At 36.3% G+C, this 24255-nt stretch overlaps 1 protein-coding gene across 13 annotated transcripts in view; it reads left to right on the forward strand.

The window, feature by feature from the left end:
- The window catches only part of NUBPL (NUBP iron-sulfur cluster assembly factor, mitochondrial), a 102989-nt gene that overhangs the window by 30349 nt on the left and 48385 nt on the right, over positions 1-24255 (forward strand). For 5 of the 13 annotated variants that reach the window (XM_085549079.1, XM_085549080.1, XM_015864944.3 and 2 more), the window contains 4 exons: positions 490-524; positions 10982-11072; positions 22056-22095; positions 22184-22274. In XM_085549079.1, the coding sequence (XP_085405205.1) occupies positions 11036-11072; positions 22056-22095; positions 22184-22274 (168 nt within the window). In that variant the 5' untranslated portion in view covers positions 490-524; positions 10982-11035. The remainder of the gene's footprint in view (positions 1-489; positions 525-10981; positions 11073-22055; positions 22096-22183; positions 22275-24255) is intronic. The other 8 variants (XM_085549083.1, XM_085549085.1, XM_085549084.1 and 5 more) reach the window with 3 other exon arrangements.

A 24255-nucleotide genomic window follows, 5' to 3' on the forward strand; every position in this document is an offset into this window, starting at 1 on the left:
AAGCAGAATTGCAACTTCTTCCAAAAACTGTCTATTTTAATATATCATAAGACATCAGAAAAGGTTTATGAACATGTTTCTGGTCACTGCATTTTGATAGTTTAGTTCAATGCTTATCTAATCTCTAGTTTTAAAAGTTCACTAGGGACTGTGGAGAGCTGTGGTATTTGATTTTTATAGTAGTGCCTCATTTCCAAAAGTCAAGATATACTTTTCTTTATGTTATCCTTTGGCTAAATGCTAAAATTGTAATTTCATATTGCAGCGTCCTGTAGAAATTTAGAGCTTGTGTTTTCTGCAGGTTAATGTGAATTTGCTAGCACGGATTGAAAAGTAGGTTCTGCTGACTATTCAACTACTAATACAGTAGAGATACTAGAAGCTAAGAACCAAGACGATGAGTGCACTTATTAAGCAAGTGTGGTGTATTTATGTTTTTGCTTGTTAGAAATCATAAAGTTAATCTTTTTCTTCTCTTTTTTTTTGCAGTAAATATAGCCCTCGCCCTAGCAGCAAATGATTCGGTAGGTGAACATCTAATTATCAGCCTTAATGTTAAAGAAATGTTTGAGTCATAAATAAAATGGTTACTCGTAGGGGTGGTCACATAGATTATGTCTGGCAGTTAATTTCTTTATTGTTGTTTTATTAAATGGACATCTAAGCTTATGTAAATTTGTTTGTATTGGTGCTGTGGGTGACTCAGCTCTCATCCTTCATCTGTGTTTGGCTGTACCCTTTTTGTTGTGTGTCTCTGATTACAACTGCAGTTCTGTAAGGATGTGTAGACATAGAGGAGGATGTTTGTGTAGGCTGGGGATGCATAATAAGTAATTAATTTCTATTACTTCAGAGCACTGACTTGGAAAAAATATGAGTATCTGCTGGGTGGTGTCCAAAGCATTATTTGTAGCTGCAAAGATTCACTTTTCCAGAAGAAATTAACGTATTAAAACACTTAATGGGCTGAGGGGAAGAAAGAAGCTACGTATCTTCCTGAAGCTTAGAAATATGTTTCTTATTATTATTTTTTTAGTAAAAATATAATTGCCCCATTTGGTATTGCAAAACTGAAACTGCTAAATGCTAGAAGCAAGTTTGTATGGAAGGGTGTGTGACGCAAGTACAGAGCTCGTAAAGCATTGATTCCAAAGTAGCTAAGAAGTTGAAAATAAGTGTACCCTTTAGAATAGTATTCCACAGAGGTTTCAGTGAAGCTGGAACTTCGGATTTACTGATAATCCCTATGCAAAGGCCAAGAAAGATATGTGAGAAAACATCTTTTTCAGATGATGCGCTCCACTATTTTAAATTAAAATTATCTAGAGTTGCCTATTGAGCATGGCCTTGGAATTTCATCACAGTCAACTTTAATTATTTTGTTGAATTCTCAAAAGACTCTTGGAAAGTATTTCATAGTTAATGTCAGTTATCATCAAAAACAGTGCTTACAAAGCAATATAAAACAAGGTATTCTCACTTATTTTGGCCAGGTAAATGTACTATCTTCTTTTCTTGCAATGGACAAGTGAAATAAAATAGGTAGGAGTGAAGTTTGAGTGCTCTCTGCACACTTGCAGAAATTAGTAAAAGAATTTTTTTTTTTTTTAATTTCTGTAACACCAATCATACTTGATAAGAAGTGAGTGCTAAAGCTGTTAAATGAGATGCATACTGTTTGTGGTAGCATCTGATCTTGATATTTCACAGTGTTTAATTCTGTGTTTTAAGTAGGCTGCTGGAGTAATTTGATTCAGGAGGAAAGTCTGCTATCTTGAAAAGCAAAACTGTTTGAATGGTTCTTTCTAATTAACTTTAAAACATGACATTTGCTGTAATACTTTTCCAAAATAAATGTGATCCTGCAAGTAGTTCTGTGCCGTGGCATGGTCCTTGAGTAGCTCCATGGAAACCATGTCAACTAATTGCACAGAAACTTTCTATACCAGCTTGAGTGTTTTTAGAATTGTCTGATACTGCTCATGCATGCAGCTTTGTGCATTGTGTGAATTTAGATGGAGCATCTCTTAGTAATTCTGGCATTCATAAGTTGTGGGGTTGTACCCTTTTGTTGGGGCTTAAATATCTGGCTTTAAACGTGGTGATTTGATGCGCCACTTCAGTAGCCCATTAAAATGCTTGTAAAATGCATAAATGAACAGACTGAATGATCGAAGAGGTTTTTACTGGAGTTATTTGGCAAATTAGGGACTGAGAAATAATTCTAAGTGAAGTTGAGGCAGGAAAGTTTGGGAAGTGTAGAATGGCACCAGTCATTTCTGATGTTATATGGTAATCTAAAAACTAAGGCCAGAGGCTGGGCTGATGTTGATGAAAGAGCAGGTGAGATGGCTGTGACTAGTCTGATCTGCCAGTCACAACCTAACAAACTACAAACATGGTGAAATTGTGCATTGGTGTGGTTACAAAATAAGAAGCTGAGGTGAACTGAATAAAGTCAACCATGTTTGGTTTATGCACTGGTATCTTTACAATAAAATGATAGTATACGTCATGTTTATGTTTAACCTTTGGACTTGAATGCACTAGTGTTCTCACTTGTGGTTCTGTTAGTAAATCAGGGCATCAGCAGCCTGCTGCAACTTCATTGCAGTGCTTATGTTTTTTATAAGCAAAATACAGATTTGTAGAAACTGATGTTTGATCTTGATGAACTGTTTAAAGCAGAAGAGAAAGGACTTGTAAAGAAAGGTCATTGTGACCGCAAAGGTTTGTGCTTTGCTTCTTCATTAGATACAGTCTGTTTCTGTTACAAATTGCTCATTTATAGCTAAGTTTTCAAAGCAAGTAGTGTACTGGAGCTAATTGGCAATAAAACCTGTTGCCTCCGGATTTTTCGAGTATTCTAAGATTATACAGGTTGCAGTATATTGAGAATAACTGTTTTCTGGTGAGAGAAGTCTGTGGAAGATGCTTTCAGAGGAGGCTGGATTATAGCAGATTGTTGCTGCTTTCAGTAATGGCTTTGACACTGTATTGTTGTTTGATAGTGTCATAAGTTGGAAGCAGATTAACAGTCAAGCATAAAGGAATTTCTTGTCCTCTCAGTAAAAGAAAGCTTCCTTCCATCTTCTCTTAAAAGTCTGCTTTCTGCAGTAAGAGAGAAAGGAACCACTGTTTATTCTATAAATAAGCTGTTTTTTAATTTTTTTTTTTTTTCCCAACTTGAAAGCTTTCTGAGCTACTATAATGATAGACTGCAGTATTAAAGAATCAGCAGAGCCTTAGACATCATTACTGGCCAGTGTTGTTGGCAAAACTGGGATTAGCATTCATCAGTTCAAGTTTTCAGTGCTGGGGCTGTTTTTACCCTCATGGTTTCAGAATAATGTAAGACAGAGTTTAATTTAGATATTTAGATACCATCCCCAAGATCAGTTGTTTTGTCATGGGTTTGTTTTTTTGTTTGTTTTTCCTGAGTTTTTGGTGCAAGGCCAAGGAAACAAACAGGATCCCTTTCTGGTTTATTAGATTTTGGTACCCTAGGTTACATGTTGTAGATGCACTAGTTAAGAATTGTGTAAAATCTTTTGCTTGTACCAAGATCTATAAATCCATGCAGTTTTTTCTTTGTGTTACTAAATAACTTGAAGTTCTAACTCTGTGTTCTGTTTGTAATTGCTTGCTTAGTTTGACAGCTGATTTTTTATTTATTTATTTTTTATTTCTTTGGAGGGGGTTCTTTTGTTGAACTGGCAGTCAGTTGGGCTCTCCTAGGAGCACTTGAGAAGAGTTTTTGGATGTTGTGCCAGGACGACTCATATTCAGACTAGAATGACTATGAAAGCTGCCTGGCCGGGGCCGATTTATTATAGTAGAAACAAGTTGAATTAATAGGTGCCAGCAATAATGGGATAGAGATTGCTTGTTTATGAACAGAGTATTTTAGTGAGCAAACACCAGCTGTGCATGACTCAGGATGGCACGCATCCAATTGGAGGCCGTGTGCCTGTGCTGTCACTGCAGGCAGGCTCCCACTCAGATTGCTTCTGACTCTCTCTTGTTCTTTCCAAGTAGACTTCATTTCCTCACTATAGGATGAGATGGTTTTGGTGCTGTGAAGGACAGAGCAGCAAGCAGTAAAAGCATATGGAAGGAATTAGTGTTGAAAGCATTAAGCAAATGGCTTCTGCCCGAAATGTCTGGGCACTTGAGGAGAATCGAGCAGCAGCTTGACGTGCTGTGGCCTCACGCCATGTCTGGGGACGTGGGGCGAGCAGAGCAGGCCGAAATGTGGGATAATCGGCAGTGATCTGTAAGGAGAGGCCTCTGTTTTCCCGAGTAAACTCGGGTTGCTGAGCAACCCGTGGAGATTGCGGCCGGTGGCAGCCGGCCGGCAGAGGGAGCGCCAGCGGGCGCCGAGCCGTGCGGCTGCAGGGCCCGGGCCGGGCCTGGGGCGTGGGGGGAGCGCCTGGACGGCACCGCCACTGCGCGGAGCTCCGGCTGGGAGCGGGGGTGTCGTACAGGCGTACCGTGATTGGAACAGAAGTGATGCGGCTATGAGCAGAGTCGGTGTCAATCACTATTGTGATGATCAAGTTATTTCAGAACGTTTATTTTTATTATGGAACATGCATTAGTTCCATACTACGCAACTACTCAAAAACTACTCAAAACTCACCTTATTTTCTTTTCCTTCCAGCTTTTTTGTCCTCAGACATTTGGCTTCTGTAATTATAGTTTTTATATGCAGTTTAATATCTGACTATTAGACCGGGAGGTGATATGTATGTTGTATGTTGCCATGTGTAGTCCTTTATTGTCCAGGTAAAAGGAAAAAAAAAAATCGTGATGGGGAAGGAGGGAACATAAGAGAATTTAGATAATAATGGCCTTCCTTCACTGAGGAATTAGTTTGAAGGGAAGCTTTTGTCCTGTTTTGTCCTCTTATGCAACCTTCCTGATTATTAGGGTTTGATTTCTAGGCTTCTCGGTAGCCACCTTTGTTGCTTAGAGAAGCAGAAGGCTTTATTTGCTATAGATAAGGTGTTTATGCTAGTTTCTTGATGCTAAATAGCGTCAGTAAAGCTGGAGATGCCAGTGAGAATTGATTGGTGTTATCTTGTAATGACAGCCCAGCTTCTCAGTCAGCTGAGAGAAGGAAAGAACGAAGCTTTAAAAATCTGTTTTCAAGTATAAAATGAATAAAACATTCTTAAAAGTGCATGATTAATCAAATTACTGTACTTAAATTTAAGGATTAAAAACAAAAAAGGGGGTGGGAGAGGTTTCAAGCTTTATGTCTGGAGTTAACTACACACATTAAAAGTCTACTGAAGAAGTGTGAAACTGATGTAAAAATGGCACGTGTTTACAATAACAAGCCAGCACACTGCCCTTGAGGTGAGGCACGTGGAAGTGTTGGGGATTTAGTGGCTTATTTTTAAAATGGTGCTTTTTGAGTTACTTTTTCTTCCTGATTAGATACATAAAGTGTAAGAAAGCCAAAGAAGGCAGTTACTGGTGTCTGATGACGGAGTAATTTGAGCAAGAGCTACGCAAACTAATGTAGAAAAAAAATGCCAGAGAAGTTCTGTAACTGACAAAGTCAGAAGATCTTCATATGAAGGAAAAAAGGCATTTAAACCAGCAGAAGAATGAACAAGCCTGCTTTTCTGGGACAGATAGTGATAAAATTGCTGTTGGCCTTTATTGGCTTTAATCCAATTTACAGCTAGGCACGTAAGTAGTGTTTAGCTGAAAGAGTTGGAGAATTAGGGATTAAAAGATGGCTATTCAGTGTGTCAGTATGTCAAACGATGAATCCAGAGCCTATCCTGATTTTTAAGTTCTCTTTTGTCCTGTATACTGCTGCTTGCAGTTTAGGATTAGCTCTAATTCTATAACCACATTATAAGGGTAAATTGAGAGTCACTGGCTGTGGATTAAGAACACCAGCTTTAAAAATAACTGGCACCTTCACTTAGCAAAGCTGGAGTTGTCTTTGGAAGGGGCTGCGGCTCCTGAATATTGGGAGCACTTCTGGTTTACAGAATCATTCCTGTACAGAACGACAGATCATTAACCTGTGTCTCCATCCCTTTCTGGCTGAACACCAGGGATTTCTGCTGGTCTGCAGAGTTTACTTCAAAGTAAAGTATCATCCATTAAAATCCAGTGGGGATGCACATCCTTTACCAAGTATGGAAAAAATCTCATAACAAATGAGCAAAAGTGAAATTAATGCTGTTTAAGAGTCTCTGGGTGTTTAGCAGTAATGTAGGCTATGTTGATTAACAGCTATTTATAGCAGCTCTTTGTGAACTGGTTTTTCTTTTTTTTTTTTTTTTTTCTTTTTTCCCCTTTTTTTCCTTCCTTCTACTGACATAAAGTCTTTTATCAGACCTGTTCCTCAATAAAGCAGTTGGCAACTTGGAAGAAATCAATGCAAATCACCACATTCTGTATTGAATGCAGGATTTTGTGTGGAGGGCTCATCTGTGATACGTGAATGAAGCTGGTTGAAAAGAAAACAAACAGATTTCATAGTTCCTATTATCTGAAGGATGCACATATTCTTTTATATCTCTTAATTGTCTTCTAAAATAGTTGATAAAAAGATAGACACATAGATGGACATTGTGCTCAGTGTCTGTTTGCAGTATTTAGGGAGTTCTAACTGTGCAAATGAGTGTTTTATGGAGAAGATGAGTGGCAGTGAAGTAAAAATGGTGACAGTCGAGGGTGCAAAAGTAGAAAATGAAGATGAGTTGCACGTCCTTCACTCTGTAGTTTATTTTTTTGCTGTTTTGAGATCACCAGTCATCAGTTAAGAACATGAAAGGTGGCACCGTTAGTGCAGGAAGAACAAATCCAAGCAGGAGTTATCCTGCGTTTCGGCAGAAAAGGAAAAATAAACTTGAAAAGCACTGATAAACTGTATGTGATCACCCATTACTGTTTAAATGCACTTTCTGCTGAATATTCCAGGAGATTGCATCTTTGTTTTCACCTGGCAAGGGTATTGTTTTAATTGTGTGTTCTCACTGTCTGGTGTAACATGGTGGTAACCATGTTACCCACTAGGAAAATTTTCTACAATTGTGCATTAGTTGGGCATACTATTTCTAGTTAGAGTGGGTTATGTCCAGTGACTTAGAAGTATGTGATTAAATGGGTGAGAACAGCTGTGTTTGCAGTTACATCTTCAGAGTTTAAACTGTTTAGAATTTGCAGGTAGGTAACAAAAAGCGTAGGTGTCTAGAAGGTGTTTTCTAAGGAGTGGTAAACTCAGACTGAGTCAGCCCTACATCAGCAGCTGGGCAGATGGAAGGAGGTGGGCAAAGGCTTGAGAACAGCTGCTTTGAAGCCGATTATTACTATGCCAGCTGGAGGGAATTAATGTTATCTGTGAATAAAGCAGGATAGAAATATTTTTATAAGCACAAAATTAAACCGTAAGAAGAAAATGGTAGAGATGTTACCTGAATCCTTTCTCTACAGGATGCAGTGGGCAGCCTTGCACTGAGTGTTACATCTTGCACTGGGAAAGTAATACTGAGAAACAGGAGGTCTCTGGCCTGCATGAGTGTGCTCCTGAGGTCTTTGTCTCTGTGTGCTTAACCTTTGCATTACTTGCTGAAGCAACTGAATGAGATGTATGTGCATATGAAGATAATGTCAGAGGAGTCCTGGAGCTTACTTGCTTGCTTTTTTCTTTCTTTTATTTTGCCTTCATGGCCTTGCTTTTGATCAGCTGCTTATTATCTGTTTCTTATGCCCAGGTGTTTTTTTTGTTTGTTTTTGTTTTTTGTCTTGACTGATGTTAAGTTTATTTTTTAGGATTTGTGTCAATACAACAACACTTGGAAATATGTGTTGATTTATATATGGTACTGATTACATGGGTAAATCCAGGATATTTAATAAAATTGAAGTTTAAAAAAATCTTGATTATTGTTAAGACGTGCATTTAGAATAAACTTAAATGTGCTTGAGAAGTATCTGGTATTGGTGCGTTGATTCAGACAGGTTCACATAACATTCAGATCTGTACCAAGGTCTCTTGCGGATTTAAAGCATCGTGGAGATACTGAAGGAGATCTTCAGGACCTGTCTTACAAGATTTCTGGTTAGCTTCCATAATGCTTTTCTGTATTATTAGTATTATTTCTGTATTACTAGTATTTTCTGCATTATTAGTATTATAGAGATAATCACTAGCTGCAAATGGAGTGGTGTTTGAGAGAAATAAAACTTAAACCCTTAGCTTATTACTTATTTCTGTAAAAGCTGCTGTGTTAAGACAGTGTGAACTCTTTTTATGTTGAATTGCTTAGTTAAGGAAAAACTACCCTAGGCCTACTTTAGTGGTGATCTTCTGGTGATTTAAAGAAGTTTCCAGAAGATCTTTCTTCTGTCAGTCTGTGCAAAGCGCCATGCTCACAGGAACGCTCATGCTTTCAGTAACATGACCCGTAGAAACTGGAGACTTCGTGAACTTTTCTTGTTTCAGGATGACAGTTGTATTGAACTATGTCCAAGAACAGAAACAGTACATCTCAGAGACAAACACCTTGCTTTATTTTCAGTAAATATGCTGATAATTTTCATTTTTTGAGAACGGTCAGGTTTATTTTGTTGGGTTGCAATAGTGTCAGCTTTGTAATTTGGAATAGTAGCTGCATTTGCAAAGTCCTCCTGACTGAGGCAGTTGAGGAATATTTTTTTTCTCCTTTGTGTGTTTATTAAATAATGTCAGAAAATTTGGTTCACTCATAGAAAGATTTGATGTCAGTGCTCCTATGGAGTCCCGAGAATAAGTAGTGTGTGATGGTGAAGATCTGATTATGCTCAGGAGGTCATGAAGTCAATCTAATTAATTTAGATTATCATATGTCTACAGTCCCTTTAGCCTGAAGACAAAATGATAGTGAGTAGTAAGGTGGTTGTAGCCTGTTAGTGGTTATTCATGATCCTTGTCAGTGTTGCAGGGGATTCCTCAAAAAGTTGAGGGAAGGATTGTCAGTCATGTTTAAAAAAAGTATGCAGATTTTTCTGCAAATATTTACTTTAATTTGAGAACTAATTAGGTGGCACAGCCCTTAGATGATGTTTTGATGGGTTCAATTAGCTGCTGACACAGATAAAGGGACTGAGTCATGAATCTTTCTAATCTGTTAAAATATGCTTTTTTTTTTGCTTTTTTTTTTTTTTTACAAGAACAAAGAAGCTCTGATATTCTTTTTGATGTCTTTGAAAGCTAACCTAAAATGGGTCTGTTCAATCTTTTTTTAAATTGCAGCTTTCATACATAGGCAAGAAGCAGAATAATTTGTCAGAGTAATTTTTTGAGCCTTTTTGTAGTAGCTTTCATAGGTTGTTATAAGGAAAGAAGTATTAAAAACTCTAAATGAAATAATCCATTTAATTAAGTATGCTTTGCTCTGTTTAATAAAGAAGTATATTGAATAGCTAACCCCAAATTAGATTGGTTATTGTAGTAAAAACTTCAACTGTAAAAATATATAGGATAAGTATTTCTTTTACTTCTTAGCTGTAAAACCTAACTAATATGAGCCAAATGCATCTTAAATCTGACACATTAAATTGCTCAGCTGCTAGGGCTGCTTCCAGGGTTCACTAAATTTAAACAAGATAGTTGAAAACAGAAAAAGTAACCTCCCTCGAAAACAACCCCGAAATAACAAATTTATGATTCATTTTGTTGTAAATGGGGTCAGACTTAAGTTTCTGACTAGTATAAGGTGCCTAAGCTAGTATAAGATAGTAAATTGAAATTCCTGTCTATTTAGCGACTTGAACTTCGTTTACTAATCCAATCACGATTCTGCATTAAAAAACAAACTGAGCAAACTATGGTGCAGAGGAATATAGTTCACATTGAGAAATCCTGTTTAAAGCTAATGATTCTATAGACCTGTGTTAAAAGCCTCCTTACAGTTGTCTTCTAACCCCAAACGTAGTAGTCATTATCAAGCCTTTGTATTATGTCTACATCTTTCCCATCAAAATAATGATTTTAAAGAAGGCTTAATGTGATTCTGAATTATGAAGGCTTTTTTCAGAAAAATGAAACACGCTTTTAAACATTAACAGTGAAAGTGTGATTCAGCATAGTTGGAAAAGCTCCCATTGCCTTATTAACCTTTCAAACATGCCCTTAAACATACTTTCCTGCAATTTTGGAAAATGTTGAATGCTTTTTATGTGTGAGAAACTTGATGTTCAGCATTTAAAAGAGTTTGCTCTTTATTACTTAGTTGGAGAACCTGGTAATTGGTAGTTTGTCTTGCCATCTGTAGGGAAAATATTTCCATTCCCGCAAAATATGTATGTACTCTTAAGAGGTTGTTGGAATGAATCTTGTATGTCTAGACTACGTAGCTGAGATAACTTTTATTTAAAGTTTACTGCATAAGGTGCCATGTGTAACTATAAATCTGTATTTTTAGTATTCTTATGTACATTATTAAAATGTTTTACCTGCTTAGTTGGCTTTGTAGACTTACATTTTGATATTTCCAAGGTATCTGTCAAAACTTATTCTGGCCTCTTAAAAGAGGATAAAAATACATTTTAATGTTTTCACATTCTTTGTGCAGTCATTGAAGTAGTTCTGATCTCAACATGTATTTACAAATGTTGCTGATTTTTTTACATTGAAATGTGCTACCTCTAAAAATCTCTTATTTCTGTGCGCATGGAGTAGAGAGGGTGTTGCTTCCAGTGTTTGTCCATGGTCCTCCACACTGTAAATAACAAAATGTGCAAGTGAGGATTATGTGTTTTGAGACCCTGGATTTTGTGACCTCTGGCTAAAAAGCATAGAGACAGTGTTATCTTTCATGCTTCAATTGCAGTTTAAACAGAAAAGAAACAGTAATAACTTCTGTCTAAAGTGGAGATTGTCTTTTTATTTCTGTGGGCAGTTTTAAACTTTTGCTTCTGAAGGAAGAAAGACATTTTGATAAATACATTTTCTTTGGTTCTTTCACAGGCAAAAGCAGTTGGTTTGCTTGATGCAGACATATATGGGCCTTCAATTCCAAAGATGATGAACTTAAAAGGAAACCCAGAGTTAACACCAAGTAAGTGTGATTTTTTTTCTTTTTTTCTTGTTGCTTTCTTTGTAAGACATGAGCACAGAACATTAATTTGTGCTTCCTTGCTGTGGTGTAGAAGGGATGCAAACAGAAAAAGAAAATTGAGTGCATTAATTTTTTAATTTTATTGCTGGGGCAACTTTCATAGCTAGGTTGTACAGCTGGGAGCAAATTCATCATCGTTTTTAAGTGGTTCCATTGGCTTTGGGATTTTCATGGATAGTTACTAAACAGAATGGAACAAGTAACCAGGAAAGGAAGGTTATTGTCAGCAGGTTTAAAATTGCTGTACAGGATCCCACTGTAGAATATCTTCAAATTAGACAATAGTAACAACAGAAAACAAAATGAAAGCTGTCACCTGGGGGAACAAATGGCTAATATAGGAAGTAAAATAAATACTATTACAGTACTTTGCCAGCCTTTGAGATGGTGGGATTTCAGTGCTTTGTTTTGCTCTTCCTATGGCAAAGTGCATGTAATTAAAATATATACATTTAACCACAGTCTCATGCTCTTAACACTTGGCCTGCACCAAAGTGAGCTAGGATTGTAGTCAAGAAAAGCCAAACTGGCAATATTTGTTGACAGGGGGGGACTGAGTACACTGACCAGATGAGATGGTACAAAAAAGGGTTTTACCAAAAGAAGAAACTCTTATGTTATATAAATATACATTTTATACACACATGCACATATACATATGTAATTAATATCTGTGGGAAGTCATTGCTAAGTAGTAGACACATTAAATATTCCTTCCTCTTTCATTTGTGCCACAATCTTTTTGTCTCCTATTTGTAATTACTCTATATTTACCCTACTATTGTTTTAAAACATCTATTTCTAACTAATCTGTGTACATTTGTAGGTGTTGCAGTGGCTGTTCTGTATGTTCTCAGCTGGTAGAGAATATGCAGAATGAAACAGTGCTAGTATGGAATCGTAGAATCATAGAATTGCTCAGGTTGGAAAAGACCTTCAAGATCATCGAGTCCAACCACAACCCAACCATACTACCCCAATTCTAACAACCCTTCACTATATCATGTCCCTGAGCACCACATCCAAACAGTTTTTAAACACATCCAGGGATGGTGACTCAACCACCTCTCTGGGGAGCCTATTCCAATGCTTAACAACCCTTTCTGTAAAGATGTTTTTCCTGATGTTCAACCTAAACCTCACCTGGTGCAACTTGAGGCCTTTTCCCCAAATCTTTAAAAGGTTGCTATTGAATGTGTGGAGTTAACCTCTGAAAATATAGGATGTGGCAAGTTTAGTTTCACAGTTTGTATCCTTATGCTTCTACCCTGTACTTTCTAGAAAGAGGTAATGATGGATTTCCATATTCAGTTATGCTGCAGGTGAACAAGAAGATACATGCTTGTACAGGAAAATGTCAAATTGTGTTCTTATTACATTAAAGTACATAACAAACAAATACATTATTTTGATATTTTCTTAGAAAGTGAGTTGGTTTTATTTACTGGGCTTCTGTTTTAGTATTTGAAGGTAAAGGCTAATTCTGTTGTGTAATAAATAAATAGCTGAGCCCTCTCATGTATTATTTGATTCTCAATATGTATAGAGAAGAGTACTGAAGTGTTCTTATGTTCTTATGTAATTTGTCCCCAGGACAAAAATACATTTAATCTTGTATTTTATTAATCCACTTCACATTAGGAAGAAGTTTTTCACTCTGAATGCGGTGACCCACTGGAACAGGTTGCCTAGAGAGGTTGTGGATGTCCCATTTTGGAGGCATTCAAAGCCAGGCTGGACGTGGCTCTGGGTGGCCTGGTCTAGTGGTTGGCGACCCCATGGCAGTGGAGTTGAAACTAGATGGTCTTTGGGGTCCTTTTCAACCCAGGCCGTTCTATGATTCTATGAAATTGAGATCTATATTATGAGAGAAAGAGAAGGAGAAAGTTGCCCAATTTATTTATTGTGGTCATACTAGTTAATTTGCTAAGAATGCAAGGACTTCAATTAAGGATTCATTTAGATACTGTGACAGCTCAGTGTTGTGGTAAATGTTAGTGACTAGAGTTGCTTTGAGGATGCAGCTGAAAATTAACGATAGGCCTTTTATCTTAGCATGTTTTGTGTGCTGTGAAAAACAAGGCATTCAGTGTAGTAGAAATCAGAGGATTTCCCTGAGCTGAAATTATCACTGTTGTCTTGTAAACATGTTTCAATTGCGGAGGTATATTCTGCCTTTGTATGGAACACACAAGAAAATACTGTTGGGATTTAAGAACAGACCTTTAACTAACAGAAAGTCGATCTGTATCTTTCAAAAGCAGGACATATTACATATGTCTACTGAGAAAATGGTGTAACAATTCAGTGTGAATGGTGACAGAGTAGAATTTGTATTTCAGAAGTTCTGTTTTCTGTGGAATTTACCTCCTGAGTTGATGAAGCTGCACAGTAGCAGCAATGAAAGTGCTGACGTGAAGGTGATTTGGTTGTGGCAATGGGAAATTCCATGGCACAGGAAATTTTCATATTGAATTTCAAGGATTTCGTTTTTTTCATGTCAATAATAGGGTACAGTTGCAAAAAACAAACCAAAACAAATCAGGATCAATTGTAGGGGTGTACGTGTTTATATATATGTGTATATATAGGTATCATGTAGGTATAGATACCAAAAGGGTCATATTTTTCTATAATGAAGTTTCGCCTTACCTTCCAGTTTCTTACTGCATTTTCAAAAATAAAACAAACTCTGAACAAGTATTGATTTGTACAGTAATTGAGCAAAGCCAGGCAGTTGTACTAAAGATGTGCATTACTTATGTATGCTTAATGATCAGTAAGTCAATTAAAGACATTTTTAATAGCGTAGCAGTCAAAAATTATGTTCAGGGACTATTGATGTCTTTAGCATGAGGCCTGGATATGAAAATGATGAGTAGCAGCATCCTTTGTTACTGAATATTTACAGTAATTCTACGGGGTTCTGATCACTCTTGCACTTGGATTTTTAAGTTCTTCCTCATGTATAACAGTGAAAAAGAGATTGGGAATGCTTGGTACCGTACAGAAGAAATCTGTGCAGCAATTATTTCTCTTGAATTAAGAATAATTATTCCACTATCATGATAAAGTTTTCAATATGAGTTAGTTGTTCTTAGTAAGGAGAGTCTGCATAAATGGGAGATACACAGCTGAATCTTGCAAACTTTTAGTATGTTGGAAAACCTGCTGATGTTTAATAGAGTATCATTCAAAATACTTTAAATGATCAGGGAAATACTGGTTAATAAGTTTATGACTGAATTTAATTAGCTGAGGATAATTTAACTATGGAATAAATAGTAAGATCAGCTACGATATATTTACAGATCAACATTTCTAACACAAGTAGCAAAACATTACTTCAACTCTTTGCTCAAACTGTGTACTTAAAAGCTGTTTTCTGACTTCGTAGGCTGCAGAAGTTCAGTTGTGGTGTTTTGGGTTTTCTGTTTGTTTTTAAAGTCTCCATTTGAACTACTTTGCAAAAAGCAAAATCTGTTAAATGGCTGAAACAAATGTTGTATAGAAAATTTGGATTATTAATAGGAAACTTGGAGTGTACTAGATAGAGAAAATGTTACATTGATAGTGTAGTTGTTCAGGTAACCATGAAGTTTCCTGGTCATATGTGAAGGTTTGATTTTAAAGATAGAGCTTGCATTGATCAACAACGATGTCTTTATCATGCTTCACCAGTGGAACAGAATCATGATTAATTCATATAAAAACTAAATTTGATTCTCTCAATGTCATATTTTCTACAGCTACTGCTTCTTGATTTGTAAACAAGTTGCTTTTAAATTGCCTGTAGTTTGATATTACGTGTTGTTTATTCTTTTCTGAAAGTATTCTGAACTGAAATGTGGTGTTTTGTGATATCTTACCACAACTTATCTAGATAACTGAAGTAGCTCTGTATCTCTTTCACTTTTTGAGCCACAAGGCCATGCACTCTTGTCTTTGGAGATCTCCTTGAGTTTATCAGAGAACTCTCATAAAATGACACTTTTTTTTTTTTTCCTTTGAAATGTGGTCAACATCCCAGTCCTCAAATGTTTGTTTTTAAAACTTTGTTTTTCACTTCAACAGTCTGACCTCCTGTCCTCAATGATTTTGATTCCTGTTAGCTGTTCGTAGGCTAGAAAGCCTAATCTGCCTTTTTAACTGGCTCTCCTTTGGTTTCCAGAAGCATTTGCTGTTTGCACTATCCCTATTGAGGGTATCTAGTTGGAGACTAAGCAGACATGTCTGCACCACTAAGACTATCTGTGTTGATTTCATTATAGAAAAGAGTCAGCAGCAGTCAGTGACATAGCTGATTGAAAATCCCTGCACTGATGAGAAGACTGCTTTGAGGTTTATGTCTTTTCTTATTAGCCCGAAGAGCCATCTTACATACTCTGGCAAGTGTGTGTTGAGAATAGGCTGTAAACATTAAGCAAAAATTGTAAGATCTGGTGAAGTGTAAAAACCTTTTTTGCTGTATGAGAGGCAAACTGTTGCAGTAAAAACAAAAACATCAGAAAATATGGCAGTACTATAGAAGTATTTAGTACCCACAATAAACAAAATAATTTTAACTGAAAACAACTGTATTTGCAAGTGTATTCACAGGAAACAGGTTTTAGTTAGGAGCATTGTAAGCAGTTCTGTGGTTGCTCACTGTTGAAGTGCCTGGCTATGTTTGGGCTTTTATTTTTTTTTTTTTTATTTTTTAATAGCCAACTCTGCAAGGAATGGCATGTTGTCTGCTGTTTGGAAAAAAAAAAAAAAAAAAAAAAAGTATGCGAAAAACCTCTGGACAGCTATTAAAATTTTATTCTTTGTTTCAGATAAATATCATACAAATGACAAATGAGGATTACAATATAAGAAACAAATAGTAATTAAAGCATTTTACAGAAAAGAATTTTCTTTTGGTACGCTAAACACATTTACTTGTTCAGAGGAATAAGTGTTTGCTTCCCTGTTTTCTGCTACAAGTATGTTTAAAGAACTGGTGCTAATTCTGAACCTTCTCAGAATATGTATCTAATTTCACTTGCGTGCTTTATCTCTGGATTTTTTCATTGTGTTCTCCATCTTTCCTCCCCCTTCTCCACAGTACAACTGAGTGCGTGTTCAGGAAAAAGAATGAAGCCGTATACATCAAAAATAGAAGTAAAAGCAAGTATTTTCATGAATCTAAATGTGACATTGAAAGTTTATAAGCTAGCATCTCTTTAGTTGAAAGTCATAGTCTTGTAAAGCATATAGAACTTCATTTTACAGATGGTGAAAAAAGAATAACATTTAAAAAGGACGTATAGAGGTGTTTTACAAGAAATGGAAAATGCTGAGAACACTTTTTTTTCTTCGTGGAGAGCCGACAGGTTTTCATTTGTTAGCATCCAGGTGCTTCAATATTGTTAAAGTTGCATACAATACTTGGAATGGTTTTTCTACTTCTTATTTTCACCGACATTCTTCTTTTTAATGTAGTATTATATAAGCTCTATATAAGGCTGAATTGCATCAAATGTGTTGAATTCCATACTTCGCTTTGAAAGCAATGGCAGTCCCTACTTAATGGGAAAGTTGTTTGCATCTACATCTTGAATTGAAGGTTATGAGCAGGGGAAGTCTGTCTCCTGTGTTCATGGCTCTTCCTGTTTTGATTTACTGTTGTCTTGTGCTGTGTGATTATTTTGGGCATTCCATCTTTAGCAGAACTGAAGCAGAGCTTCTGGTAATGTGAGTATACCAAGTTTTTGTGTTTGATATGTCAGGACAGAAGCCTGGTAACTGTGCAGTGTGTTAGTCCACTTCATTCCCCACAGATACCAAGAACTTAAGGAATCCACTCAAATTAGTCTAAGAAAGCTCCTGAGCCACAACAAACAAACAAACAAACCAGCTTTTTTTGGTTTCACGAAGCTTTGAGAATTCTTTAGTGTGGTTTATTTTAGAGATTGTGAGAAGGACACTGGTGGTTTAAGGCAATGGAAATACATTTGAAACTAGTCCTGTGCCTTTAGTCCAAACTTAACAAGTCAAGGATGCCTTAAAATATAATAAATTCATGACTAAATCACTGAGTTATTTACTTTTGCCAGACTTGCTTTTGAAGTATACTCTTCCAGCAAACAATTAGGTCTCTTGCTTTTAGATAGGACTGGTGGCATAGCTGCAGAGCAGCCCTGTTAATGAAAATGCTTTCTCAGAGCTTTGTTGCTTCTACATTCTATTTAGGAGAAAAAAAGCTGTGAAAAACGTCTCAGGGAATGGGATTGGACTGACAAAATATAAGGAGTGATTCTCGTGGAAAAAGCCGTGTTTCTGTTTGCATTTATTTCTTTAAAAAATTGAGTTATTTTGTGAGCACTGAATGATGTTCTTTGACTCTCTTTGGTTTTTTGCTTTGGTTGAAGTATTTGTGGTGTCTTCATGGTTAGATAACACTGTTAGTGCAGAGCATAATGGGAAATCTCATCCCTCCTTCTTCAAGCTTAAAATACAAATTGTAGTACCTTTGGGGCAATCCTGCAAATAAATTTATAACACAGTGTGAAATCAATCTTCAAGTCTCAATTAGTCAGTTGCTTGCCTTAGAATATTCTGAGCTTCTGGCCCCAGTTAAAGTGATGACTAGGTTTTTAAAATTTCTGACTTTGACTAATAGTTTGGTGTCAGCATCCCACCCTTGCCATTGGAGGTAGGTTACACTCTGTTGTGCCATATGTGTTACAGGCAGAAACACAGTGAGATGTGAAGAGGTGGAAAAGAGAAATTTGTTGTGAAAACCTTAGCTAATGCTGAGTTATACAAACAGCAGCAGATCCTTTTGTTTAAACTACAAAGCTTGCTAAAATTCTGATAAATGTACGCAGAGGAGTTACTGTGTGATTTTTGTTTAAACAGAATACCATGAAAGATGAAGGAATGCTTAGAGTTATGTGATACTTAGAAATATACTTTTAAATACACCTTTAAAGCTGCTGTTCTGGATCTTAAATACGGGGTGATAAATGAGTCTCTGAATTGCTTTTTATAACAGACTATGTAGTGTGATTTTTTATTTTTTCCTACGTTTTTTCCTGTTGAATATTGTTTATGCCTAAGATTGCTATTTTTATTTTAATTCTTTCAAGTTTCAATGGAAAATATGTTGTTATAACAGTAAAACTTAACTGTTTATCAGTTATTACATGCTTTCTAGCACTAGAGGTTAGCAGAGCTGTGTCTCTCTTCTGTCAGCCTTTGGAGGAATGCAGTACAGGTCTCCAAGTCTGCAGGATTGTGCAGTCATTGGCAACACCAACAGTTTCACAGCCTGTGTCTGGATTCTCTCATCTGTAAAATGAGATAGTGCCTTCCTACATGGGTGTTGTAGAAATAACATCCATGTATTAAGCTACATTTACTTTTCTTAAGCAGCGTGATGGCTCTTAATGGGGTGTAGTGTAACATCACAATCTTCTGGAATAATGACCTTTACATACATGATAAGACTGAATGTAAGCTTTTGCTTGCTTTAATGCTTCCATCTGCAGACATCTGAAAACTGAGCCAATGTCCCTTCCTATGGAATTTATAGTTGTATACCTACTATGTATTATGCTAACCTATGGACACCATTTAACAGCTATGTCAGTTTTCCCAGAGAATAAGCTCTCTGGGGTAGCTCTGTTACTTAGGTTAGTCTGCAAAGCTTGGTTTTCTGGATAAATACAAAACCAAAGACATACGTTTTATGAAGTGTGGAAGATCCTTCCCAAGGACTTGAACATCGTTCAATATCATTCCTCCTTAAGTGAGTAACAATCCAGTCTTCAGACTTGTCCCAGAACACTTCTGATCTCCTGTGCTGCTCTAACAAATTTTCATGTTTGCCTTTTCCAATTCCCTATTTGTGTCCCAGCAGAAAAGGCATTTTACTGATATCTAGTTGATGCTGTTTTGATCTTATTGATCTGACTTTGTATGTTCAGGGAAAGCACAGAAATCTTTATTTAGGGCCACCAAACTTGCTTAGTATTTGCAAATGAAGAAACTGATATCAACATGGATGGTATAGTGTGGCTCTCTCTGTTATGATTTGAAGAAATCAGATTTATTATCTGTTTTCTTGATTTCTGAAGCTGTATGGTAGACATCTAATAACAGAGAAGGAAGTGTTAACTACGCTCTGAAATAAACAGGAAATTGAGATGTTACCAAGTTCTCATTTAGCTTAATCTTCTCAACATGTTATGCTTTAGAAAGTCTTTATGAGACTCAGGGTGATAGAGGAAGAACGCCTGTTGTGTTTGATGAGACGAGGGTGATTACCAGAGCCTGCTGAAGCACTTTAGGTTTGAGACAGTCTCAAGAATGCTTTTTAGCAGTAGGCAAACAGTGGGGTGCTTTACGGATTTTGTACCACTTTGAGGGTATGCAGTAAGTTATAGCCAGAATATGCAGCAGGTTGGGTATTGTTCTTGTGCAGCATATGAACTTGATTAAACCTTGCACCTCTGAGCAGTTTATAATCATAGTTGTTAACCAGGGAGCTAAGATGCAGTGTTTATAAAATGAAGCTCTGCTGTTGAGAAGTAAGCAGGGCGCCCATTCTAGCAACAGAGACCCTTTTTGGCAGCAGGTCAGCATAGTGTGCCCGCAGTGACTCTGTTACACACTGAGGGGAATGAGGTGTTTGTGCATCTGTTGCATGAGGTTCATATGACTTACCTGGGTCCTCTACAGATGTAATGGATATTGTGATGTTAGTCTCAGATATTGTATATTGTATTGATGTACCTTAGAGCCCCTGAGTTGAACTGAAAAGCTGAATAATATTTTGGGGAGCTTTCTCAGTGTTCTTAGGCTTTCTGCATTCATTTTTATCTTTCAGTTTCTTATCATCAAATGCTGAGCAGTTAAGAATTGGCCTCCTTTTTTCCTTTATAATTGTTTCTTTTGTGTAGTAAAAACAAAACAGACCTTGATGCTGCAATGATGCATGCTGTTACAGATGCTTCACATTTTTTATTTTTATTTTTTAAGCTTTTCATAGGTAAACGTGAAAATAGCATTTTTTTCCTCAATATTGTCAGAAGAATTGTAGCTTGTGGCACTATGTGTGTTGCTTACAAGGACACCAAAGCAGTGCCTAGAGGTGAATCTAGGCTGAAGTTCAAATGTCATCAACCTTTTCATAGCAAAGCTATCTTGCTGCAGGGGGAAGAAGTAAGCCTGATGACTAGAATTGTAGTTAGGCAGTATAATGCCACCAGAACTCAGCCCCGATTAAAATCTGAACGGAGCTACAGAGGTGAACTTAGCTTGTTCAGGGAATCAGACCAAGCCCATCTTTGTACTTTCTTGAATGCAGTACTCATAGAAGTGATTTGTTTAGTTTTCTATTTTGTTCTTTTTGATTTGTGAACCGAAGTACAGTGAATACAAAAACTGTATGGAATTTATTTTCAGCCATGTTTCTGCAGTTTATGCAATTACGTGGCTCAAATGCCTGTTTACTTGATTGCTTGAAAGCTTTCATCTGTATATTTTATTTCAGCTGTTTAATTCAAGTGTTCTTGAATGTTTTCTTTGTCTGAATTTTTGAGTTCAGCTTTGAATGCACCAAATTATATTCACCTTGTCCTTATTTTATTAGATGTGTGTTTTTACTTTAGTTGCATCAAAGGTTTCTGTCAAAATACATGTTGTAATATATCTTTATGGCTTAAAGAGGTCTTGCTGTTTTCTGCTGGTTCCTGCCTCTATGTACTATTAAAATAAATTGATGAGGCTCAAACATAATTCCTTTGGTTCTTTGGTTTGTATGTGCCATTTTAAGGAAAATTGTGAACTTGGATAATGGAGTCTAGAAAGAAAGAAGAGTTTCTGGCTTCAGGGAAATTATTATTATTAATATTTTTAAGTGTACTCATGTTATCTTCTTGTTGATTTGTTTACTTTTTGCTGCCTCATCCCTTTGTCAGTGAAGCAGTTGCAGTATTTTGCCTCTTTTTTTCTTGAGTCTGGAAAGTATAGGGAAGAGTGTGGAACATGGCAAGGGCATTAGCTTTGCAGTGTCCAAATAAGAATATTATGTATTTACAGAAATTTAATTTAAATAAGTCCTGAGGATTTTCTTCAGCACTGTTATGAGCATGTAGTTTAGAAGTAGCTTTAGTTTCTAGCTCTCATCTGGTGTTCTAGGGCAAATTTAATTCCTTGAAAAGCTGATGTTTTAAAGGCTGTGATCCTCTGATTCATGAGATTAGCTAATAGCACAATTAAAAATAGTAATCACAAAGCATTGTAGTACTTTGGTTTCATTTTTGTTTCATTTTTATTTTATTTTTATTTTATTTTTATTTTATTTTTATTTTATTTTTATTTTATTTTTATTTTATTTTTATTTTATTTTTATTTTATTTTTATTTTATTTTTATTTTATTTTTATTTTATTTTATTTTTATTTTATTTTTATTTTATTTTTATTTTTATTTTATTTTTATTTTATTTTTATTTTATTTTTATTTTTATATTAATTTTTTTTGTTTTTATTTTATTTTTATTTTATTTTTTATTTCTGAAGTCTTCATCTCTGTGGAATGAGGGTTTTGTAGCCGGAAATGAAGCCCATGTTTCGGCAGAACCAAGTGATACTATGTTACAGACAAATACACTGTATCTCTGGCAATACCTTATGACAGCAGTAAAATGTTGCAGCCTAAGAAACAGTGGGCCTGGGATCTCAGGTGGAATAGATTGAAGTACGTGTATGTAAATATATGGAAAGAATGAGGAGAAAAACAGACAAATTCTGTTGGTGGAGAAGGGAAAACTGCTCTTGAAAGAAAAAAAACAAACAAACAAACAAAAAAAAACCAAACAAAAAACCTAAGCTTATTTCTTTAAAACAAAACAAAAAACACGTTCCCAAAAACTTGTTTGCTTTTGTTTTAGAAAATCTAATGAGGCCCCTTAAGAACTATGGAATCGCATGGTGAGCATGTTTTAATTCAAATCAAGCTTCTTGACAGATATACTTGATATCATGCTGGAAAGTTACGTTTTTTGCTTTATTGTTTCAGCATGTCTATGGGCTTCTTGATTGAAGAGACTGCCCCGGTTGTGTGGAGAGGGCTCATGGTTATGTCAGCCGTTGAGAAATTGTTGAGACAGGTAAGGTTTTATTTGTGATTCAGACTAACATGTTAATTTAAAATGCATCTGATATCTAAGTGTCCATAATATCTTTTTGTATCAGTGGTGAGCATTTTTCTATCTTGGTCTTTTGTATGAACTTCTTTTGTTGTCAGGCTTCTGAAGGAGTGTTCTGTGCACTAAGGATTTATTTTCGCAGTGTCAGTTGCTTAATTGAAGGGTTTTCACTGGAGAACCAAACAGCACGGATCTTCTTGTGTACTCTTGACAGGAGCTGTGGAGCTAAATACCATTTACAGTTGTGTTTACTTGATGAAAGTTTAATAACAAACAAACTACAAGCAGCATGCGTTTGGAAGAAAATTATCCCTGGTGATTAACTTACTACTGATCTTACTAGCTCATGTATGGTGCTTATATAATGTTGTTACTGGTCCTTGGATTTGCAGTTTTCTCAGCCCTTTTGAGCTGGTACTTGCAAGGCAAATTAAAAAAGAAAAACAACAACAAAACAACAACAAAAAAACATTCTGGGGTATTTCTTTTTTACTGTGCATTTCAGGTATTTATTATGACAACTTCCTTTCTTGTTTAGCTGCCTTATAACTAAATATTTTTGTCTTCAGGTAAGAGGGGATGTTTTTCTGTATTTTTCTTTGAAGTACTTTGAAGATGTCTATAGGTTTAAATGTATAGGTATCTGTACTTATCTGCAGCAGTATTCCTTTATGCACTTATGTATTCAACATCATAAAGAATTCTTGGATGGCATTTTAACCTATGACAGGTACATGGAAATTGTTAGATACAATCTCTGTCTAGTGCAGGTAGGTTGTTGGTTATTAAATTCCCTGGCATATGGATGCGGGGTGGCTTTCTTATTTCTTGACAGGTTTTTTCCTTCTTATCGTGTGAATAGATCTGTGAAGTGCTAATGATACAAACAGCTGAAAAAAATGCAGTAAGTTTTTGTGTTTGGTCTTTGAAGTGACCCAGTATGTTTTGTAGCTGACATCTATTCCAGAGATTTAATGTATGCAGCTTAGAGATCACTGGGTTTCTCTATATATTCTGTAAATGCTTCCAAACTTCACACTGCCTGAATGACTGGAAAAGAAGTTGTGGTTTGTTTTTATTTTTCTATAGCCTTTTTCCAGTTTTACTGAGTTCTCCTCTGTTTCTGACACAGACTTCAGAATAGTGACAAATGTTGCCCTAGTCAGCAGTTTGAGCACTCCAAAATTTAAGGAAGAAACCCTTTGTCTAGACTTGGCATTTAAAACTAAGGGGCATCCATGCCATTCTGCCTTCTTCGTGTGTCACATTGCATTGGCCAGCCTCACACAAAGCACAGAGCCTAAAACCTCAAAGACATAGCTCAAGTAAGCACCTGCTGTATTCATATTCTCAACCCTGGGAGACTGAAGGCCTTTGGCATGCACTGCAGTACTACTACAATCAGTGCTATCCCCAGATGGGAGCATGTGCCAGCAGCCCCATGGAGGGCATAGATGATGCCATGCATTGGAGCTCATAAGCCCCGTAGGAGCTGGGGAAGCAAATGCACACTATTAAAGCAGGGTCCTTTAATGTTCAGGGCATCAGTGATTTCCCTGACAATTGAGCCTCACATCTGAAAGAGGAGGTCTGAAGAACGACTTACTGTCTTGGGCTTGTGGGGAGGAGAATTTTTTGGTTTACTGGAGTTTTTTAAACTGTAGTTCTGAATTCTTTTCTGTGAAGATACCATTATGGCCCAGGCACACAAGTTTTAGTAGTTCTCCATTGTTATCTGTAGAAGAAGTTTTTTTTCAATTTACTTTCCACATAGCATATACTTCAGAAGCTGCCTCCTCTTTTGTGTAGGTCCCCTTCAGCACTCATTCTCTTACTGGGACTGTCCTGACTCAGTCCTATTGTGTTGTTTTATTTGTTATAGAAGTGAGTTTTAAATACAGTAAATATACTGATGTAATTCGAGAGTTACCTCAAGTTTGTA

Source organism: Coturnix japonica, chromosome 5 (assembly GCF_054131305.1).
Source record: "Coturnix japonica strain WE chromosome 5, WE-NBRP24, whole genome shotgun sequence".
NCBI classification, from domain to species: domain Eukaryota; kingdom Metazoa; phylum Chordata; class Aves; order Galliformes; family Phasianidae; genus Coturnix; species Coturnix japonica.